This window comes from Antedon bifida, chromosome 9 (genome assembly GCF_963402885.1).
Source record: "Antedon bifida chromosome 9, ecAntBifi1.1, whole genome shotgun sequence".
Lineage (NCBI taxonomy): Eukaryota > Metazoa > Echinodermata > Crinoidea > Comatulida > Antedonidae > Antedon > Antedon bifida.
In genome coordinates this window covers 18,438,472-18,459,678 of record NC_136234.1, presented here as the reverse complement: position 1 = coordinate 18,459,678, position 21,207 = coordinate 18,438,472, and the positions used below count along the sequence as shown (strand labels likewise).

The 21,207-nt window shown below is 32.1% G+C and overlaps 1 protein-coding gene across 2 annotated transcripts in view; it reads right to left on the bottom strand.

Moving 5' to 3' along the window:
- LOC144852462 (zinc finger CCCH domain-containing protein 14-like) overlaps positions 1–21,192 on the bottom strand; it is a 42,298-nt gene extending 21,106 nt beyond the window's left edge. Inside the window, exons 1-15 of one of the 2 annotated variants that reach the window (XM_078710275.1) lie at positions 21,135–21,192; positions 20,659–20,701; positions 20,349–20,463; positions 19,343–19,988; positions 18,787–18,968; positions 18,483–18,605; positions 17,941–18,203; positions 17,396–17,555; positions 16,912–17,123; positions 16,093–16,287; positions 15,635–15,755; positions 14,936–15,075; positions 14,147–14,247; positions 13,890–13,981; positions 13,437–13,527 (exon numbers count right to left, since the gene is read on the bottom strand). In XM_078710275.1, coding sequence (XP_078566401.1) covers positions 13,473–13,527; positions 13,890–13,981; positions 14,147–14,247; positions 14,936–15,075; positions 15,635–15,755; positions 16,093–16,287; positions 16,912–17,123; positions 17,396–17,555; positions 17,941–18,203; positions 18,483–18,605; positions 18,787–18,968; positions 19,343–19,988; positions 20,349–20,463; positions 20,659–20,701; positions 21,135–21,170 — 2,484 coding nt within the window. In that variant the 5' untranslated portion in view covers positions 21,171–21,192 and the 3' untranslated portion in view covers positions 13,437–13,472. Of the gene's footprint in view, positions 1–12,277; positions 13,528–13,889; positions 13,982–14,146; positions 14,248–14,935; positions 15,076–15,634; positions 15,756–16,092; positions 16,288–16,911; positions 17,124–17,395; positions 17,556–17,940; positions 18,204–18,482; positions 18,606–18,786; positions 18,969–19,342; positions 19,989–20,348; positions 20,464–20,658; positions 20,702–21,134 lie in introns of those variants that run through there. The other variant, XM_078710274.1, reaches the window with a different exon arrangement.
- Positions 21,193–21,207: the final 15 nt, after the last annotated feature.

The window sequence follows — 21,207 nt, the reverse complement described above, 5'->3', positions numbered from 1 at the left end:
ACACGATACCAGTATTATTAAAGGATTTCAATACTTACTATCTTTGTATTATAGCTATCTCGGTCAAGTACAGATTTCCTATTTAAGCTGGGTAGCTAATATAACACGACTTGTTGAATAACTTACACATATTTAATTGTTGTAATGCTGGTAATATTAAGTTATATAGTCCATTGTTGATTTTTCATTCAAAAAATACCATGTGTTGATTACTTCTTTTTGTTCTTTAAAATATTTTTTAAAGTTTAACTACTTTTGTTTTGTTTTTTAAACAGCTTAATTTATAACAGGATGGAACAGGAAACAACATCCAAAGAAATTTGACAACACCAAATTTATACCATTATTAGGACGCGCGCGTGAAACATTATCAGCAGTTGGACGCGCGCGTAGAAAATCCATACCATTGTCAGCACTTGGACGCGCACGTACAAAATCCATACCATATTATCAACACTTGGACGCGCGCGTACAAAATCCATATCATTTTTATCAACACTTGGACGCGCGCGTACAACACTATTCGGTACCATTATTATCAGTACTTGGACGCGCGCGTACAAAATCCGTACCATTATTATCTACAGGCTTTGACATCAGGCATGTGCTCCTTCTTCTCGTCATCTACGAGTAGTTTGTCTTTCCTGGGTGTGACATATCAAATTAATCCGCATAAAAATATGAAAATACGTTCACCTGTTTTGTTCAACAAACAAATACATAGATTATTAAATTAAAGCTATCTAAATAATTTCCTTTTAAATACTAAAATAGAAAATTCATAAATTTAAAAATACCATTCCAACAGAGACACATGAAAAGACACATGAAAAGACACGCGGGAGAGTGTAATTATCAAATCGAACGTTTTGTTAGTTAAAATTCATCAAAATGGATTTACAATAACTATAGTATCGATGTCCGATTTGAACCGAGTATTTTCGTATAATTGTAATTTAAAGGGTCTATTTTATAGATAAACAAGTGAGAGTAGAAATACATTTTGTAATATATATAGGCTCTATATTTATTCAGATTCTCCGTTAGAAACTGAATCTTTCAGATATCTATTTTAAAAAATTGTCTAAAAAACTTTGTCAGAATTTACACCTGATTCTCAGTGCTGTATCTTTACATTATGGCAATTTGTCTAATATATACCGTAGGTAAATTCCGTAATACAGCATCTCATTCGTATCACATGTGATGTCTGTATCATGGAAGGATTGGTTTAAGGGTTGGGTTATGGTCTATGATAAATAAACATTTTACATGTTATGCTGTATCACAGAACTTGCGTCTGATATTGAGCAAATTTAGGTAGAATACCGTAATTTACCGAGAATTGGCTAAAAATGAGGGAATTAGGCAGAAACAGCAAAAACAATGATAGCACATTTTATGATTATTAATTGTATACAATAAACATTAGTAATAGTTATTATATATAGACTTATTTATAAGCTTTAGGGCAAAGTTATATTGCTGGTATTGGATATTTCTTCCTTGAATAAATACCATTGTTTAATTTTAATTCAGCCACCTCACGTAATTACGTTTCAAACGTATTAATTATAAACATGGACCTACCTAATTTATGTCCATGTTATAACTGTAAACTATTTTCATCTAAAAAATGTCTAATTAATTTCGTTTTTTGTGACTTATAACAGACTCTCAAATAACGTAGGAGGAGGGTATTGTTATATTTAGGTGCGCTAATAGAATAGGCTAACATTCTATTTTAGTCGGTAAAATATTAATTTATGCTGATATTTTTAATGAATGCCGAAAATGGAATGATACTCCATAAGTGTATAGCTTTATTTCTTGAAGTACGGTTGTCTTAGGCTATTATTTTATTTTAGATTTTACAAAACAAGAAGGAGTTTTTTTCATATTGTACAACTATGTTGGCCAATTGGAAATAATAACACAACGTTATAAAAAATGTATAATGTCTTCATAATCTATGTTCTGCTAACCATTTGGAACCATATTTTTAAATTTTACAACCTTGTTCCGTGTATATTATTTTCAGACAAATGGAATTATTTATTTCAAATGTTTTTTTTCCTTCTTGTATGTAAGAAATAACGCGTTTAAGTGCACAACTATAAGCTGTGTGGTAATGAATTCGTTACTAAATTATCCTTACATCGCAAAACGCTTACATAATTTCGATGTTTAAATTCCTTGATATCTAATTAACCCTGGTCACGACCGACAACGATACACAACAAAAAAAGCGTGGTAAATTAAAATAATATTTTAATGCTATTAATTACTAGAATTTATTATGCATGGAATTATCCAAAGGCGATATCTCCTGGGTTGATTGTCCAGATGGCTTTCTTTGTATCGTGGTTACAAATGCTGACCAAATAGCCTTTAGTCAAGTGGTCACCTATCATAGCTTTCTTATTTTTCCTCTTTATTATTGTATTGAATAATTTGTTGTTTTTCTGCCAGTTTATTTTTAAACTGTGATGTAGGTATTCAATCAAACATACAACTTTTTGGGGTGTTCACATTTTTCTTTTTTAAGATGTATTGTATAGGGCCTATGCTTCGGTTTTTATGTAAATATATTTATATTCTGGATCCAATCCTTTTATATTATGTGATATTGTCAACAACAAAAATGTAAACATTATGCCTATTTTCCAGGCGGCCAATGTAGGCTATCTTTAATATGAGGTATGTTTTCATCGATTCCGTTCAAGAAAATACCACTTTGTGACATTTGTTATGTGGGTTATAATGATAAAAAAGTAACTAATTTAAGTTCTGTCGGCCAATGTATCTTTAATATGAAGTATAGATTTTTTCAAGATACCATTTTGTGGCATATGGTACTAATACATGGTTTAGGCCTATATAAAGTCAATAACGTATTCAAATTCGTTCTATTACGGAAATATCGATAAAACATGTTCCTACTAAACAGTAACATGGAATAATAAAATGTTACAACCTCATGCTACTATGTACCCTACTTCCCGCATATGTTACTCTTTGTCTTTCATGTAGGCCTAGTTTTAAGAATACGATTTTTATATGACAAGATGGCATAATTTAAGCACGTTTGGACTTCTTCTTCTCACATCGCCTAGCACAAATCTTGATACAATATGCTTCTTACGGTGCGTCGATTTCACGGATATTCGGTTATTGCTAGGCCTATTGAATCTAACTCAACTCAAACGTAGTCGAAACAAAACGGATTCTTACGTCGACAGGGAACCATGCTTTACACATAAAAAAAACGCCGGTTGTTAACACCCAGTGTTTATAAACTCAAGTTTATAAAACTCAAAAGAGTTTTTGAAATGGCCTACATACTTGACAGTTGTAATGATATTAATTAAACGGTTTGTTAAAAATAAATTTCTAACCGAGCGTTCTCTGATCTTCTGTGATCGAAACACGATGAAAACTACCGGTATTTCTATTTTAGGCTATAACAAAACTTTGGTAAAATTTCAGATCTTCAAACTATCTAAACTAAAATGACTGTGTTATTTTCTAAACACAATAATCAAGGTTTGGTCGAAAAGTCAGCAGCCTTGTAGCCAATTTGACGGACTAATGACAGAGGGTAAATCCCACCCGTCGTGTATTTTTGTACCCGCGATGAAACCGCATTAAAATAAAGTCATCACCGGCGATTACCGGCCTAATTTAGATGACCGATGTCATTGACCTGAGGAAATAGTGGGACGTCCACTGACCATTTAAACGGTCAGCCCCTTGTCTAATAATGTCTAATTTAATTAGGATCATAAATAATGTTTAAGTATATTTTTAAAGGACAAACTGAATAGGCCAATTCATTTCTCGTATTTTCTAAAAACACATATTTTATATGAGAAAAAAAATTAAATGTTATAGATAATTTTTTATGAATATGCCATATTAATGTCACAGTATTCACTTTGACCAAAAACTCGTTTTTAGAGGACAATACATCTTTAAGTTTTAAACTTATAAAACCGACAAGAGGGAAACTTGGGATTAGGCCTACTGATACATAGTGATGATTGTCGTTTTATCATTAGTATTGCTGTATAAGGTGTTACTATTGAAGGTCATATTAGAAATTAATTTTGCTTAAATGGATGTTGTTCAAACATTAGGATTATATCTCATCAGGGCTGACACAGAAGTAGTCGAAAAATCAGAGATTGGGAACGAAATTACGTTTTGTACTAATAATATATATAATATCAAACTACGTCTTTATGATATGGGAGCATTTATCAATAATAAAAAAAAAACAGAGTTGAAAGGTCAATTCAGGCAATTCATGCACAACGCAATATTCGTAATTATTGTATTTCACTAAATGGTCTTCATCATCGGTGAAATGATTGCAGTACATCTTGAAAGAAATCAGGATTATCTAGGATTAAACGGATTAGGCAGAAACGTGTATTTGGATATAATCGGATCGATAATTCTCTTTAGTATGGTCAGAAATCAAAATTGACCAGAGGTCAAGAAAATGTATTAAGACAAAAGCAATCACGAAAATAAAAATAGTGAGCTATTAAAAAGTGTAACTTTACATTTGTATTAATTGTGTTTGGTAATTGGTTGACAGTGGTTGTGTACGACAAGTCATTGTTTAAACTTGTTAATCCATTTGTCCTCTTGACCTTACGAGGTTATACGCGTGACACAATTTCCGGTCAAGGTTCTAAACTGACCATTTAACACACTGTCATGGAGCCGGCATAATTTGGATTATTATTTTACATAAACGTACAAAGAGATTCTTAATAAATAACTCATTAAAAATGATAATGGTGTCTTTTTTTCCAAGTTTGTGCTTAAGTGTGGCACCGACGACACTATAAATCAGACAGTACATAGAAGTATGATAGACTGTCGGTCTGTACATACTTTGTTTAATCTATAAATCTTGAATCAATTTGATTTTATTCTTGTGTAATTTCATAAAAAAATTAATACATTATAAACAAATTTTTGCAAATCCTATTATATGCACATATCTCCATGAATTATCATGTTATTGGTTGCTTTTAATATCAGGCCTACATCAACTACATCGTACCGGAGGTGACCGCCTTAAAAAGACCCATATATTGGGGAACAAAATAAACTAGTCGACCTCGCCCATCTTAGCATTTCTGGAGAGAAAATCATAACTCCAATAATATAACCGGTATACCGTCATTATATAATCGCAATTTCGACGGTATAAATCGTCATTACGACAGTTTAAATTGTCATTACCGTATTCGGCTGGAGAAAAACAAGTCCGAAACTTGACCCTTAATAGTGACCATACACACCATGACCTTTTAACGACATAATCATAATCACTGCGTCAATATTGACCAACCAATTTCATCATTATGTTACCACATACACTTGAGTTAGTTAATTCTTAATGGCCAGTGTAATTTAACGCGGTTATATATACAGTTGTAAAAAACAATACCACACATTTTTTTTAGGATTAAGTATATTATACAATTCTAGGAATCTTACGTATCAAATGTCAAATTTAATTCAGATATATCCGTCCGTCCGCGTAGGCAATCCGATCTATATTTAGAACCAAGAAATGTAAAAATAAAATTCAAGCGACCAAACGAGTCTGCTTAATGATGGTTGATGGTGGTGCGTCAGACAATATGACAACCCTGATCATTGGTAGGCCTACTAACCGTATTTTGACCCATAAATGACTCAATTCTCTATACCGGTACACTAATTAAAATTAGTACATACTTCATTTAGATTTCTACTTCGTTGTAGGTATGGTAATAGTACATTATATCATATTGAATATTCCACTGCTAAAGGTAGCAGCAGGCGAAAAGAATGAATGAATACGAACACCCGAACGAATAGCCGAATGACGGACGAATTATCAAATTTGATCAATCGATTATATATATTGATCAAATTTTGATTAATCGATTTTATGTTTATTGATCAAATTGGATCAATCGATTTATGTTGATGAAATTGTATCAATCGATTTCATATTGATTGAATTAGATTAATCGATTTATGTTTATTGATCAAATTGGATCAATCGATTTTATATTGATTGCATTTGATTAATCGATTTATGTTTATTGATCAAATTGGATCAATCGATTTTATGTAATTTAATCAAATTTGATCAATTGATTTTTATTGATCAAATTTGATCAATCGATTTTATGTAATTGATCAAATTGAATCAATTCATTTATTCATATAGTAAAATAATATAAAAACATATGAAAGGGGCAGCACGGTACTGTTAGCCAATCCGGTTCATGTATACGGGACACATTTAGCACGCGCGTGCAAATGCTGATAGAAAATGTGCGCCTCATGTGCGCCTTCTCTTTCCACGACATGAAAGAACATATCTACCGCAGGGTATATGGGCAGATGAATGCAATCAAAATACAACACGATTTCTGAAGTTAGATATTTTGACTTAAATGTCACGAGGACTTTTGGTAGTATAATTGACTTTTATAATCACATAATTTTGGGCATAGTTTGATTAAGTGGCCTAAGATGGGGTAAGATAGGGAGCAGTTGTAGCCTTGGGTTTTCAAGGACATTGCTTGATATGAAATGGTTCCCAATTAGACGTATAACAAAGTGTACAGATCCATTAAAATAGCCATTTATAACTATTTGAGATACGTTTGCTTTGGAAAATGTCCACTTTAAGTACAGTAAATGTCTTCTCAATGGAAGGTTAACAATAATCATTTACACTGACGATGCTATTCAAATAATATTTTTTAAAATAACAGTATTGTAAATGAATCAAAGGGCAAATTACTGGGAAAAAATGACAATGGTGTGGGTATAATTGGCTGGATCTCAATGGAGATACAAATAAAATAAGCAAAAGCTAAATCGAAACGATAAAATAAAAACCAAAGAAATTGCAGAAGCTTTCAGGTAACACTAATCTTTTCTTATAAATAAAAATTAACTTCACAATAACTATAATAATAATTTTACTTTTATGACTATAAGTGTTATACAATTATTTCCCCTCCTAAAAATAAAACAATTTTGTTGGAAGGGCTAAATAAAGTATCTTTGATGATAAAATAAAAATATAAAAAAAACTTGAAAAAAAAAAATTTCTTCAATTCATCAATCAAAACAATATATTTGTCATAACGGTATTAAACCGTTATCATTGCTACTGCGCATGTCACAAACAATTGTTTAAAATGATACATATTTGCTTATATTCTTTATCGTCATTAAAATTGGTATACAAGTTAATAGTTCACTGTTAATATTATGAAGCAGCTTACAAACAAATTATCCTTTGCCTAATTTTCTCCGATGAAAATTCGTAACGACAAAAGAAAAACTGTAACAATAGCGAACGTTTATAAGAATGCTCACGCGAAACGGTTAATTATTCGTAATATCGCGTTTACCATACGCTCATGATAATGATCACCGGCCGTCGTGTCATTAGGTCGCCAAAAAAAGTCACCACTCATAATCTTCCGCGACACTTGTAACATTAACTCACTTTATGATCGATTACAACAACTATTTATTTCATTTTTAATTGAGGTACACCAAGATTAATTTTCAGATTCTTCAACTATTTAGTTTAATAAATAATGTTTTATTTTGTTTGTATCATTTGGTTTTCTTTTCTATAGTTCCAATGACATTTCTTTTATCATCACTCCAATTTAAAAAAGTTTAATCACCAGGCAGAAAGATTAATATTCAAATTCTGCAACTATTTATTTTATATATAATTTGTTATTCTTTTTGTATCAATTGGTTTTATTTTATATAGAATGACATTTCTTATTTTATTATTATTCGAATTTTAAAAAGTTTGATAACAAGACAAGAGGGCCTTTGTGATTATAATAGAAAAATAAAGATTGAGAACTTTTAATTAAAATTTTCCATGGTTTGATCAATAATCATTTTTTTAAGAACGGAATCATTTCTCCAAGTTCAGCTGGTATTCATATTTTATGGCCAGTTTCCGCATCATTGAAATATTATATCTTAGTATGGTCTTATTTTGTATTTTTGCTCTTAACCTTCATTTTCCATTCTATATCACAGGTTAGGTTAAAGTTATTTTTTATACCTGTGAATATAGGCCTATAATATTATTAAATGCATAGCGGTATAGTGAAATAAAAATTGAAAAAAATAAAGAAATCTAATCTAAACATTAAACCGAGAAATTAAAAATCATAGTATAATTATAACAACTCGTTTTCATTATTATTATTATTATTATTACTATTCAAAACACTAGTATAACTAGCTAAGCTAAGGCATGATTATCTATACAGCATCATATTCAATAAACACGGGACTGTTTGTTATTTACGTTTAATAATACTCCTTCTGGATTTACTATTGTGCAACAGCCTTGGCCTAACGATGAATCCTTATATCTCACAATCAGTTGTTAATTAATTCACAGTAATTAGTTGACCATCAGAATAGCAAGGAAATAAGGCGAGCTGGTTTTCAAGTTTACGGCTTTCGGGTCAAGGTTGTGAAATCTCCAGCCCGGCGGATTGTTGTCCATTCTTATTGCACTCACTCACTATACCCGCAACCTAACAATTTATCTTTTTCAACAAAAGACGAATAATTTGATAATAACAATATGATTGTACAATTGTATTCAACAATAGGTATCATGTGCTCAGTATTGTTAATTTTTGTATAACAAATTCAATATATGTTTCCTAAACAGAAACCGAAAACATAGCGATAGAATACATTGAAAATGAGGTAAGAGAAAAGAGAGATGCCGAAATCGCGACGAATTGAACACCGGATCGTTTGCTTGGTAGGCATGACGCCTCTACCATTAAACCACTAATAAATAGGTGTAGGCCTAAACAAAGGCAATCGGAATGTGATACAATTGTACAGAATCTGGTCATATGTCTAAATAACGTTTATAAAAGGCAACACAGAATAACATTGTTTTTTTCTTGGAATGAGGCCGAAATTGCCAATGGATAATTTATATTGGTCGTCACTTTTTTCTTTGACGACAAAGGAGGTGTCTTAAGGTTGTAGAAATATGATTGATTAAAAGTAGGCATTTACGCAGAAATGTACACACTGGCCAGTACCAGTGAATTATCACAATAAACAATTAAAACCTCTAAATTAATAAACAGGGCTAGCCGAACGAAAATACACGTGGCTTTTGGATGTGTCCTCTCGATTATACATTATTATTTTCTACATGCTTCAACATTTATATTCCGCAATATACAGATGATGTCATATCACTACCATTTTTGGGCATATCACTACCATATTTGGACACAACACACTTTTTTCTATCAAACTAGTGTTTGATAATGCAGACAGAGCTATACGATAAAAATAGTGGCATAAAAGCTTCTTTCAAGATAAATTATATTGATCCCGGCCCTTCTTTTGTTTGAATTTTAGGACACAACAAATGTTTTATAATGTACTGCGCGTTACTATGAAATTATGTGTGTTACGTACCTAGGCCTATAATATACGCTATCCTTCTGCATACCAGCGGTATTATTTTATAAGTCATTGTCTTTCGACCTTAACAATTATTATATCATTAAACCTTAACTTTTTATTGCTGATATCAAGGTTTTTTAAGTCCCTCAGATAAAATATAAATATTAACATTTCTAAGAGGGTCATATTGTTGGTACCTTTCTGTGAAGCACAAGTATTAGCAATAGGGCCTAACCCATACGAGTATAGATTACAAAGATGATTGATTAGGCCTAAATATTGAAAAATGGTTACTATGATCGCTCTGTGGAGAGAAGGAGAGGGCATACCAAAGACAGAGTAGATACCTATTGAAATAACACCACAGTCTCTACTGTATATCCTCATGGGGTTAAAAACGAATAAATTAGACGGGTTAAAAATAATTTACAACCGAATCAAATATAAAGAGGTACTACAACAAATAAATGTCGTTTACGATTACAGTAGTTTAAAAGGTCCGACATCTTATAAGACACTTTATATCAAATCATTCTACTGCATTTATTTTTACTCTATTTCGTGTTGAAGCAATTATTTAGCAAGTTTGTTTTGAGTAGGTACACAGTTTATTACAATGAATGTAAATTGAAACAAAATAAAATTATGTTTATGCAATAAAGAGACGTGGTTAGGCCTACTGCAATCATTTCCCACATACAGCAGAACATTGAATTCACCAATTCAAAACAGTGTTTAATCATTGATTAAATCTTTCAAAAAATGGGTACATTCGAGCTAAGTATAAAAGAAAATGTAAATCTAAAATATTCCTCATATCTTTAATTATGGGTAAGAAAATTTACCAAATTTACAATAAAACCGACAATATGTATTTTGCACGCCGTTGTAGTCACGATTGCGTAGCAGAAAAAGAATTTTAAAAAACTGTTTGTATTTTTATTTATTCATTTTTTATTTTACGAAATTTATACACGCGCTGTAGATTGTGTAACAGATACAGAACAAATATCATATCTGTCGATTATTCGGCTAAAGCGTTCTAGCCGGTACGAGGCAAATGTCCGGCCGCCGGAAAAAGTCATTATTATTCTAGGTGCATCTATGTATATTACCATGTTAATTTTTAGATTGGATTTTTTAAAAGACTCTGGGAGTTAAAAAATATATTAATTGAAATCAATAGATTTTAAATTAAACTATTAGACGAAATTATGGATTTGAGATAAAATTAAATTGACCATCAACTTAACAAAAAAATGGCTCATAAAAGTGAACATATAAATGTTTCGAAATTATGTTATTTATAAGGTACCGGCATATAACTTTACATAAAATCATGTAAAGACACGTTTAAGTGATTAAAAATTGATAAAGAAATCATGTCCATATATGGAAGTTTAGTATTTATTAGTAACATAGTTAGTTTTGCTATTTTCTAGATGGCGGTACATACAATACGAGAATATGAGAGCTTTTTTATTACAGTACTATTTTGGAATACGCTCTACAACAAATGGAAAAAAAAATACTTGTGACAAAATTGTTTTTTTCTGATAAAAGGAGAAAAGATGCATTTTCATAGCGGACGTCGAAAGATTGGCATTTTCTAATTAGCTTTGACGTCAATATTATATAGTTTTTCGAAACTTTGTATTTTCTTATTAGCCCTGACGTCAAAATAGTATTTCCGAAAAATATCTCAATATAACTTAGGCCTATAAACCCCGTCGACGAAATAGTGTTTTCTGAACTGGTTTTCACTTTACAATTTCAATTTAGCTTTTTGCTTATTCAATTTATTCCTAATTGAAAAATGCTACAACAACGGGTTTTTCTGTTCTATTCATTTTTTTTTTGGCAGACTTATTTTAAAGATGTAGGCCTATTGTCCCCCTGAAAAAATATTTTTTTTAAATTGGTTGAATATGACATTTTAATGTCACATAATAGTTATTCACTTTGACCAAAAATTGGATCGGAAAAAATTGTTTACCTGAAAAAACTGTAATTTAAAGCAAAAAATAGTCAAATTGGCTGCCAGCCAATGGGTTTTTGGTTGAATTGAACTGTTCATTTTGTCATTTTATAAGTGAAAACGTTATTTTTTCAGGATTTTTTCTACGGAAGTGATTAACTTTGTTTAAACTACAAAATAACATATTCAAAGTCTGATTTAATTAAACTTCATTTTTCATGATTTTGGGGGACAATACATCTTTAATTTTTTTTTACAGAATTGACAAGCCATTAAAACATGGATAATCTGTTTATATTTATATTTTGTGTGAAATTTTCGGAGTTAATTTTACTGTTAAAATTATACTGTCCAAGGGGCCTTGAGGTCAAGCATTGAATCTGTAATTATCCTATGCATAAATTATTTCATTATTCTTGGTGTTTATTTCTTTGTTTTGATCAATAATAATAAAATAATATTCCAGGTTGCACAACACACGGAGATTCTCTACGGGGTCGACCTTTTTTCTTTTTGAGGTCATGCTACTAGAATAAACTGAAAAGGCCATTGCCATCTAATCAATTAGGTTTTAAATATTCCATTTATTGCCATAAATTGGACGTAATATTATTTTAATGTAAATTACAGTGCCTGTTTAGGTCTGACCATATCAATATTTTTGAATTTATAATTTTTAATAATATATTCAATGGGAGATAACCTGATCAACACCACTGTACGAGTAGTATAGTAGTAAAAACAATATTATTTCTCAAAAGAAGCCCAACAACACGAAATTCATCTCGATCGCCCTTTTTTTTCCATTAAAACTTTTAATTTTAAGCATTTTTCTATACATTAAAAACTGTGATCCTTTCATGTTATATTCATTAATGTAAAACTTTCTTAAAAATGAATAAATTATAATCAAGTATTTTTATATTTTGACACTTAATATCAATTAGAAGATTGAAAACGAATACACTACACATGAGTGGAAACAAAAGGAAAAGAATTATATTGCGTTACTCTTGTAGATACTGTATTGCTATTTGTTTTGTCAATACTGTACATTATAGAAATGTCTAACAAGTGTTTTTGATGCATTGTCATCATCTCTTCCCAACCCCCCTTCCTCTACAATTATAATCTTCAATTCTTGTTTAAAACATCCAACGAAAGAGAAAGCAAACTTTAAAAAGGTTAAATAACAAACGTTTTTTTTTGTTTACATTTATACAATGTTATTATATACATTCAGAAAAGTCTTTAGAACTGTTTAAAACCAAATGTTGAATCTATATGTTACAAAAACCTCACTTTTCCTTGCAGTTATTTGCTCTAAACAGTATTCTTTGATTGGTCGATCTGCATACATCGTTCATGGTTTTCTCTTTTTTTTTTTAACTGTAAAATCATGATGTCTCACTTGTGCAAAATCAGTGAATCATTTCATTTGACCTCTGTGTCACATGTTAATATTCGAGCGTTTCCATTTTTCATATTATCAGTAGAAGACTTTAATATACAAATCTTGCTTATTCAAAACAAATGAAATCGATGAAACACAAAATTTGACCTTTGGCACAAACATATTATGCATTATTATGTGACAAGCAGCAACAATGCCCATATAAGGTTGTGATGTTTCCATAAAAAACAGTGTTTTGAAAAATAAAAGCAGTGCAAGGATAAAAAAAATTGTCTTTATAAATTTCAAAATTCAAAAACAGCACCATATCAGGTTCAGAGGTCACAGTGTCAAAGTTCAAAATTCTTTAAAAAACACAACAAAATGTTAGTAACATAATCATCCATATAAGTGCATGATGTTTCTTATTTATAAAATAAGTGTAACATGATCTTGATGTGCAAGGTGCGATGAGAAACAGCACGATAGTATGGGTCAAAGGTCATCTCAGGAAAACAATGTTAGTAAATAAAACATGGAAAAAAGTACCATAATTTTAGGGAGCAGTCGAGCCAAAACGAACATCTATAAGGCTATGTGATTGGGAATACTTGAGAGTAGAGAAGACGATTTTTGAACACTGAAAAAAAAAAAATTATTTATTGACAAGGTAGGTTGTACAAACAAATATGATGAATGGCAACAAGAAGCAAAGGTGAACTTTTAGTAAATACGTCTTTTGTGGGCGATATCAAACTTTGTAGTAGCTGTTTTGAAATGAGAATTGCAGATAGTTTTTGAGAGTTGAGACTTGCTGAAATCACGCCCGTAAATAAATATAGTGTGTGATTGTATACAGAAAACGTATAAGTATAAGTGAATATATTTTATATTATATTATTTTAGCATTCTCGCTGGCTTTTTTGAAGTTTATCACCTTAGGTTAAGATGTGCACATAATTCATTTCATTGCAGTACATGTAGTAATATCGTATGGCTTACTTTTTTGTCCATTTTAAAGCTGAACCTCTGACAACTTTAGGATGGCTGAAGACACAATTTGGTCTTGTACATGCGCTTCCAAATCGGCAAGGCTGAACAGAGAATATCAAATACTTTAATAAATAGATTACATAAATATGACTTGACTACCTCTTAAACAACAAATACAAAGTTTAAGTACACAGCAGTAACATCAAAGAAATTTATATAATTATGACAAATGAAATACTCTACATAAAGTGACATATTTAATTTACCTTAGGATGTTGAAAAGTACAGGTTGGATTTTGACAACCAGGATGGAATTTGCATATCGCCGGTAACGGCCTATGACTGGTCATCTTCAATGGAGGAGAAACTAAAAGAAAACAAAATATACAACATTTCAATAAAGCATTTTACATTTTCCAATTGTTTGTTCCTTCTGTCTGTTTCTCTAAAGCTCTGTTCACAATATCAAACATTATGTGACAAAAACAAATGTGATGTGCCCATATATGGACATGATGATGATGATCACTTCCATATTTGGGCATATCACACTTTTTTTTGTCAAACTAGATTGACAGTGTAAACAGAGTTTTCTTTTCACTCATAAGCTTGACATGACATTTGATTTTGTGCAAACTCCAAAGGACGTAAAGCTATGTCTACACTATCAAACTAGTCTGACAAAAGAAAGTGTGATGTGCCCATATATGGTAGTGATATGACATCATCATGTCCATATATGGGTATATCACAATTATTTGTAACATAAAGTGTGATAGTGTAGACACTTTGGGACTAGTACCAGTATTGTATATCCTATACTATATTGCTGAAAAACCTTTTGATCTGTATTTTATATATTTTAAAGTTTATGTGTGTTTTCAATTTTTATATGATTTATGTATGTGGTTTGGAGTATTGGAGAGCCACTCTGATAGTGCTTGCACTGTTGGCAATCCTCAGGGTACTCCATCCACACTTCGTTTTTTAATGTTGGTTTCTTTCTGTTTGTATACCTGGAAATTGAATAAATAAAAAAAATAAATAAACCTTACCTGGAGGACTTGGCAATGCATTGGGTTTTGTTCGAGTAGCATGCGTGTACGGACAATCAGATCGTGTGCACTTTGCATCAAACTTGCAATTTGGATGAATATACAAGCATTTATCTCCAAACTTGCATTTAGGAAACGTTCTAAAATTATAAAAAATAAACATTCATCAAAAATATAATGTATGTTGAAATAAATTCATCTAGTTTCTAAAGCTCTGTCTACACTATCAAACTAGTTTGACAAAAAAAGTGTGATGTGCCCAAATATGGTAGTGATATGACATCATCATGCCCATATACAATATGGGCACATCACATTTTTAGTCACATAAAGTTTGATAGTGTAGACAGAGCTTAATGATAATTTTTCTGAAAAAAAATATATAATGCAATCTTTGGTTCTTGTAACTTTTATTTAACAAAGCATGTCAAAACTTATATACATTTTAGACATTTTCATTTCATGTGAGAACATTTGTTACCAAATTAAAATTATTGTGACAATTTTGACTAATCTTATTTTTAGTAAATGACCAAATTGTGAGTGAATTTAGGAGCGGATCTAGGATTTTTTTTAGATGGGTGAGTGCGGATATAATAATATAACTAATTGCTATCTTTGTGGCTCTGTTCTGAGTTTCTGATCTTTCTATAGGTGTTTGTACAGTAACTTATTTAATGGTAAATTGAATGAACTTACACACACTTAGTAGTGGGGTGTACATAGGTACATACATCACCATTCTTACAAGCTGGCCAGAACAAGCACCTCTCTAAAATCTTCTGCTTTTTAGGTCCAGATACATCTTCCATCTCTTCATCTAAAAAAGTAGATAGTTTAATAAAACATATTATATAACACCTAAATAAATTGCTGTCATTTGATTGGACAATTGTGGGTCACATGGCGTGCAATAGTATGCACTATTAAACAAACAAACAATTTTTGAATAGTACTTTTTTTCATGTACGAAAAAAAAAAATCTGTTCGCGTTTGGAAAATATTTATTTTATGCTATTGCTTTGAAATACAACAGCGCCACCTATTTTGTACTTTCGTCGCGAATGTTATTGTTATGACTGGTTTCGTGACGGAAGTACATTTTTATAAGGTAATTCACACAAAAATGAGATTCAATATACAACACATTTTCTTACCTTCTGAATCATGCAGACTAAATGACACTTGGTTGACCTTTGGTGTACTCTGTAACGCTACCACAGGAATATCCGTTTCTACTCTAGCCATCGGAACAACAGATTCCAACCTGGATGCAAAACCTCTTATGTCACCTCCTCTTACTACCTGGTTTTCAAATGTGTACAGTTCTTTTTCTTCTACAACTTGGTTCACTGTAACCAATCAATATAAACAAGTTATTCATTTGATAATATACAAATAATGAATGTTTTATATTCGTGTAATAGTACAAATAATTGCATTTGGTGAATGATGAATCATTCACTAAATGCTATTATTTGTACCATTACATGAATATAAAACATTCATTATATAAATAAATTCCTGTCATTTGAATCAGATTAAAAAAAAGGTAAGCCTAGGCCTACCTTTAATAGTTCAATAGTGCGTACTATTGCATGCCATGTGACCCACAATCGTCCAATCAAATGACAGGAAATTATTTAGGCGTTATAACACCATATAAATATGGATATTAACAATATGGATATAAAACAAAAGGGGGAAATTGTATGATTGATTTACACAATCACAAATCAGCTAAACAAAAAATGTTCTTGACAAAACAACAATATATGGACATGATGATGTCATATCACTACCATATTTAAGCATATCACTACCATATTTGGGCACATCACACTGTTTTTGTCAAACTAGTTTGATAGTGTAGACAGAGCCTTAGGAACCATACCAATGTTATTGCAGTAACAAATGTAGTTATACTGCAGTAACTACAGCAGAATACTTTTGACATGATTGATAAGCAAACTGACCTCTGGTCAAAAGGACATCTTTACTAGTAGCCTTGTAGGACGGAACGCTTGTATTCATACTCTCATTATGAACGGTCCTTATCACTGGTATTTGTGCTTTGACCCTTGCCCTTTTCGGTGCCCTCTTTTGTTGCTGATTACGCATATTATCTGCTCCAGCCAAGGTGACAATAAATCTGGGATTGCTCACTGGTTTTGGCGGTGTTGGTGCTCTAAGAAATATAACAAAAGTAATTTATTTACCGAGATATATATTGTTAAATTTCAACTACGGTAGAACCCTCCCTTGGAACACCCTATTCAGGGGACAGCACAATCAAGGGGACTCCACTTTCTCATGAAACTGAAGAGGAAATATTTTTTTTAACACTACACCAAACACCACTTTCCCGAAGGTATCCCCTACTGCACTACATAGTTTACATTAAATTAGTTTACAGACTATACTATTTATTTATTCGTCGGATTATAAAATAAAACGTACATTTCTGGTTCTTTGATCATCATAACAGGGGGCACCTTTGCAGTTGTCTTGACAACCCGCTCATCTGCATACGTTATATTTCTTATTCTCTGGGCTAGTCCTTTTTCCTCTTCAACATCTCTTTCTACGTCTACATGCCTGACAGATGATACGATTTCATCTATAAATACAAAAAATGTACAAATCATTGTTCCAAAGGAGATATTATTATTACATATGAAACATATCATGGAATTTTTTTTTTAGGTTGAGGGTTTATACAGTATATAGTATGTCTAGTAAATTTGTATTCATGCAGAAGTCACTCAGGAGCACACGTTTGTATGCTTGAGTAATCTGTGATGGCATAATATTTCAATGAGTTCTTCTCTATATATCTTGCCCTCCCATTATGTCTTGCCCTCCCATTATATCTTGCCCTCCCATTATATCTCTCCCCCTCCCATTATATCTCTTCCCCTCCCATTATATCTCTTCCCCTCCCATTATATCTTGCCCTCCCATTATATCTTCCCCTTCCACTTGTATCTATCATTTTACTTTACCTTGTTCATTACCCATTACGACTTCAAATCCTTCTTCAGATGGTACTAATGTAATACACTCACTGCTATCTAGATCTAGTGGAATCAAATTGCTTGGCTTTGACTTTACAGAAACCGGTTCTTCACGGACAAATTGATCTTTTTCTAATTCTGGTTGCGTCCGTGGGTTCTGGTGAATTCTGGTCTGGATCTCTGTCATCGTAGCATTTGTAATCGCTCTTGACAGAAGATTTCTTGTCAAGGTTTTCCCTTTTACACTCGGCCTGTTGAAAATAAAAAATTATGCTTCGTATTGAAGTTAAAACTGAAATGACATCATTCCATCTACATAAAAGTGTGATGTGCCCAAATATGGTGGTGATATGCCCAAATATGGTAGTGATAAGCCTAAATATGGTAGTGATACATGATCATCATGTCTATATATGGGCACATCACATTTTTTTGTCACATAAAGTTTGATAGTGTAGACAGAGCTTTAAAACTTTTCTTTCTATTACACATTTTGGGTCTACCGTAAAAAAAGCTATTTTGAAACCTACCTGACTATTTTCACTGCACTTGCTTTCTTTCGGTCTAATACTTTGATCGTAGATCTTTGTGCATCGCTCATTGCTCTAACGAGTAAGGACTTGTTAGCTTGCTTTGATGGTGGGAGGGTGGGCCTACAATTGAGAAGTAGAAAAATAAGTGAATAACATAATTACATTTGTATTGATTACAAAGAGAGTTTGTCATTTTCTTTACTAATTTATTTGTGCCAATTTATCTGCAGGATTGACCTCTCAAATTGACCTTGTTTTATCTACTCCAAAAACACACCTTAAACACCGTAAAAACAATTACCTTCTTTTTGGTTTCACAATACTTGTTAGGCCTTGCTTGGTAACAGGTAAATTATCATCATCATCTTCATCTTCTATCACTTGACCTACAACTGACCCCAACATGTACTTCCTGGGTTCATCATCATCATACTTATTCTGTATTGGAGGTCTCCGAGTTCTGACTCCAAGTCGTGAATGTATCTACAGAAAAATAAAAACAATTGATTGTGATAAAGTGTGTGCTTTAATACCAACAGTGTCAGGGTAGGATCCGAGTGTCAAAATGTAATGTCACCAATTTGTACCTTAAAATATCATTGATTTGTACCTAACTCACCAATTTGTACCTAAATGTCACCAACTTGTACCTTAATGTCACAAATGTCTACGTAAATGTTAGATTCTTAAGGAAATGTCACAGATTCTTAGGTAAATGTCACAGATTCTTAGGTAAATGTCATCGATTCCTACCTAAATGTCACCGATTTGTACCTACTGTAAATGTCACTGATTTCCTATAATATCGTAGTAAATAGATGAATCCACATTCATCAACTAAAGTATATATTACTTACCTGTGTTTTTCTAGGTGCTCTGTATGCCTTTGATTCCGTTTTAACAGTTCTTGTCAAACTTCCAGATTCTCCAATAATTGCCATTGGTGATGTGGATATTTGAGTAACATTCCTCTTATCAAGACAATCTTCTCTGGTATCTTCTGATATCATTGGCACTAGATCTTGATCAATGCTGATGATAGGAGCAAGATCTAACACATGTGCCTCAGATGTTTCTGAAGGTTTCTCAACTTTCTGTGGAGGAGGTGCAACCACCTCAATTGGTTCTGGATTGAGTTCTTCATCGAAGTCACCAGTCTCTGGAGTTAACGTAATGATGGCTTGTGATGGATCATCTGGTCTGACTTCTTCCACTATTGATGGTTCTGGTTCTTTTATTACTGGTGGTTCTGGTTCTGTCACTATTGAAGAGACAACTTCCTTAGGTTCCGCTTGTAAAGGTTCTTTTACTTTTTTGCTATGTTTTGTTTTGGAAGATTTTGAGTCTTTTCCTTTGCGTGATTTTTTTGGTGGTTGAGAGGGATGGGCTGATTGAGGTTCAGACACAGGTTCAGCTGGTTTTATTTCTTCTAACTCTACTGGTGGGGCTTTCAGTGAGTCTTCAACTGTAGCAGACTGCAATTTGTGAATAACTGTATCCAGCCTATAATGAGAACACAATTGTACATTTAAGGTCATTGTAAAAAATATTTTGAGTGAGTCAAATGGCCGAGCGGTTAATGCAGGGGCGCTGGTTATCGTACCAAAAGAATATCGGCATGGGTTTGAGACCACCTCTCTCCTAGTTCTGGTGGTGGAACAAGTCTTCTTGTATAAGGACTATAAATCATAGGTCCAGTTATAACCTGTGTGCACTTTAAAGAACTCAATTCATCATTCAAGACGAGTAGGGGGGTTACCCATGAAATAATCCAATCTTTACTGAACCCAGAAGAAAGACCCCTTGCGAAAGCATACCTTCGCCCCTCTTTTATAGTTTTCATGTTAATACATATTGACGTACCAATCGGTAAATTTGTCAGTATTATGACTAAGAAACAACTGTAGGTCATCTCTCATTTGATCTGTTGTCTTCTTGTTGGCGATCATCACCATTATATAATCTGGCAGCTCTTCATCTACATGGAATAAAAAAGATAATTTTATTGTACAAAAATTATAATTTGAAATTTCTTTACCTCAAGGCAACAATTTACAGTATATAGAAGACATTTAAAACTAAAATAAAATGCAAGTGAGTTGACAAATTACAAGCGAAAATATGGATGATCCATCGCGTCATTATTGTTGTATTAAATAATTGTTATACTTACCAACATAAGCACTAAGGTCCACCAGCTTTGCCTTGATGGCATCCTACAAATGATAAAAAAAATAATATTTGTTTGGCCTATTAAAAATATTTGAAAAATATGCAGTAATTACTATTAATAATAATAATAATAGGGTAGGCTTACTGTAGTGTAGACCTATGCCTAGTAGAGTAGTTGGCATACTAGATCTGGTTGAGCCTAAGCATAGCTAATTAAATTAAAACCATCTACCTAGACCTAGCCTAGCCTCTAGGCCTCTTGCACAAATGAAAGCATCCTCCTAAATGCGTACCTGGGCAACCGATTTTAACACGCGAGGTCACAACTCAAAATGACCGGTGAGTGAGAGCCTAGCTTATCTTTACTTACATTTGCTTTAAAAGGTGATAAATACGTTTGAAACACAGCTTGAATTTGCTAGGATAAATAATATAAGATTTAATATATAATAAAAAGTCATAATCAATTCAAATTACCCTGATTTTGTAACTTATTTCTTTCCCGATATCCATCTCTATTTTTTTCCCTTCGCTGATCGCGAAAACAACG